We start from the raw sequence: 1,845 nt of genomic DNA on the forward strand, positions 1-1,845 counted from the left end.
CAATTTTTGCAGCAGAAAATTTCTCAGTTGGCCCTATAGTGATCTTTAAAACAACAAAAGACGACTAGCTGGATAAGCCTTGAATTATATAAATAGTATGTAATATATATTAACATATATAGAAGACTTCTGTGTATCTGTTTTGATAATCATTCAGGTTACAGACCCTTTACCTGCTGGCCTGGTTTGAGCGGCGATAGTGTGATTCCCTGGGTATTGATCACTGGGAGTATCTGGTTGCCAATGACGGTAGCGATGATCTGACCCTGGGCATTGGTCAATAACTGTGGAGTTATCGGCTGCACCTGAAGTCCCTGAGCTCCGCCTGCCGCCTGGTTGGAGGGGACTGGATTAGGCATCAGTGGGATTGTTCCAATAATCTGGAAAAAATGACACAGAAAGGGAAAATGCACACATGCCACGTATGCTTGCCACACATAATTACTTGTTTTATTCATGTTAAATCAAACTTAGGTGAAATAAGGACAGAGAGACAGATACGACAGGCTGAGGGTGGGAAACAAGCATTCCTTTACTGGGGCGATGAGGACTTTCAAATTCATTTGTCGCGTCACGTATCACCTGTACATTTTACCACTGTCATCCCCAACAAATCTGCTGTGGCTGGGAGCGTACGAAACAAATGCTGGGCCACGCTCTAGCCGCTGGATGATGCTTTGTTCCCACCTCTCGTATGGACACGGAGTGAAATAGATGCAAATATCAGTCCTGTTTGTCTGGCTCTTACAATTCATCTGTACAATGTTATTAACTGTGAACTGAGGGCCTTATGTAATTTTCCTTAATTTACTGATACCTAGTACTCTAGATGACCACCTATGACTCCCGTGCGATCTCAGGGAGGAACAAAGAGATACTGGTGCCTTTCAGGGCATGGCTTATTAAGTTCATAAAAATGCAGCTGCTTTTGGATGACAACTAAGTAGTACAACACAACAGGAGGGCTACTGTTAGATAAAACATTTTAGCTAACATTTCTGGGGCAAGTACTTGCAGAAAAAGACACTTGTGACATCTCAGATTTGAGAATACAGTGATTTCCTAAAATGTGAATGTGCCTGCAAAACTAATATTAGGATAAGATGTCAAATAGATACTGAAAGAAAGCTTGTCAGTCAATAAGCCACTAGACTGAAGAGAGTTACTCTGTTGCAAGAGTATTTTACAAGTATTAGAGCATCTGAAACAAAATTTGATTAAACTTGTGAATAAAACCAAGCTTTTTAAGCTTTTTTTTTTTTTTTTTTTTTGCAAACAACAAATGAAGCTGGAGTCATAGAATTATTGCAACAGGAAGAGTGAAAAAAAAAACCAAAACAAACCTCCAAACCAAACATTTTTATTTCCTTCACCACCTCTCATATGACTTTATCACAGCCCCCAGAAAACATCTATCCCATTGTAAGGCTTCCAGTCTTCCCTCTCCGGAAGCCTTGCTTCATTCTCTTTATCCTCAACATCCACCACACTGCACACCCCTTTGCTCCCCCATCAGGATGACCGCAGTTGCCATGTCCCTTATCACAGAAATTGACTACTAGCATAGACCTACTTGGTTGTTGAGAAATAGGGTGGATTATGAGTTCTCCCTCTTTTTCCTCAGTGGGGATATTAACAGGGTAGCTTTCCTCAGTCTATCTGCTGATTCTCATTCCATTTAGGAGCTTAATCATCTTTTTAGATCTCTTTATTTCTGATAAATTTTGTTGAAATTGGTCAGCTGTTTCAAAGCCATTAGGTAGGTGCGGAGAGATGGATGGATGAGAAGAGGGTGAGAAGGATAGACTTTACTAGCCATAAGACTCATTTCCTCAGGAAAACAGG

At 40.8% G+C, this 1,845-nt stretch overlaps 1 protein-coding gene across 1 annotated transcript in view; it reads right to left on the reverse strand.

Annotated features, from left to right (window-relative positions):
* Positions 1 to 458, reverse strand: part of POU6F2 (POU class 6 homeobox 2) — a 23,239-nt gene extending 22,781 nt beyond the window's left edge. Inside the window, exon 1 of the mRNA XM_010077403.1 lies at positions 174 to 458. Coding sequence (XP_010075705.1) covers positions 174 to 458 — 285 coding nt within the window. The remainder of the gene's footprint in view (positions 1 to 173) is intronic.
* Between the last annotated feature and the right edge of the window lie 1,387 nt (positions 459 to 1,845).

Source organism: Pterocles gutturalis, unplaced genomic scaffold, assembly GCF_000699245.1.
Source record: "Pterocles gutturalis isolate BGI_N339 unplaced genomic scaffold, ASM69924v1 scaffold43138, whole genome shotgun sequence".
Classification (NCBI taxonomy): Eukaryota; Metazoa; Chordata; class Aves; order Pterocliformes; family Pteroclidae; genus Pterocles; species Pterocles gutturalis.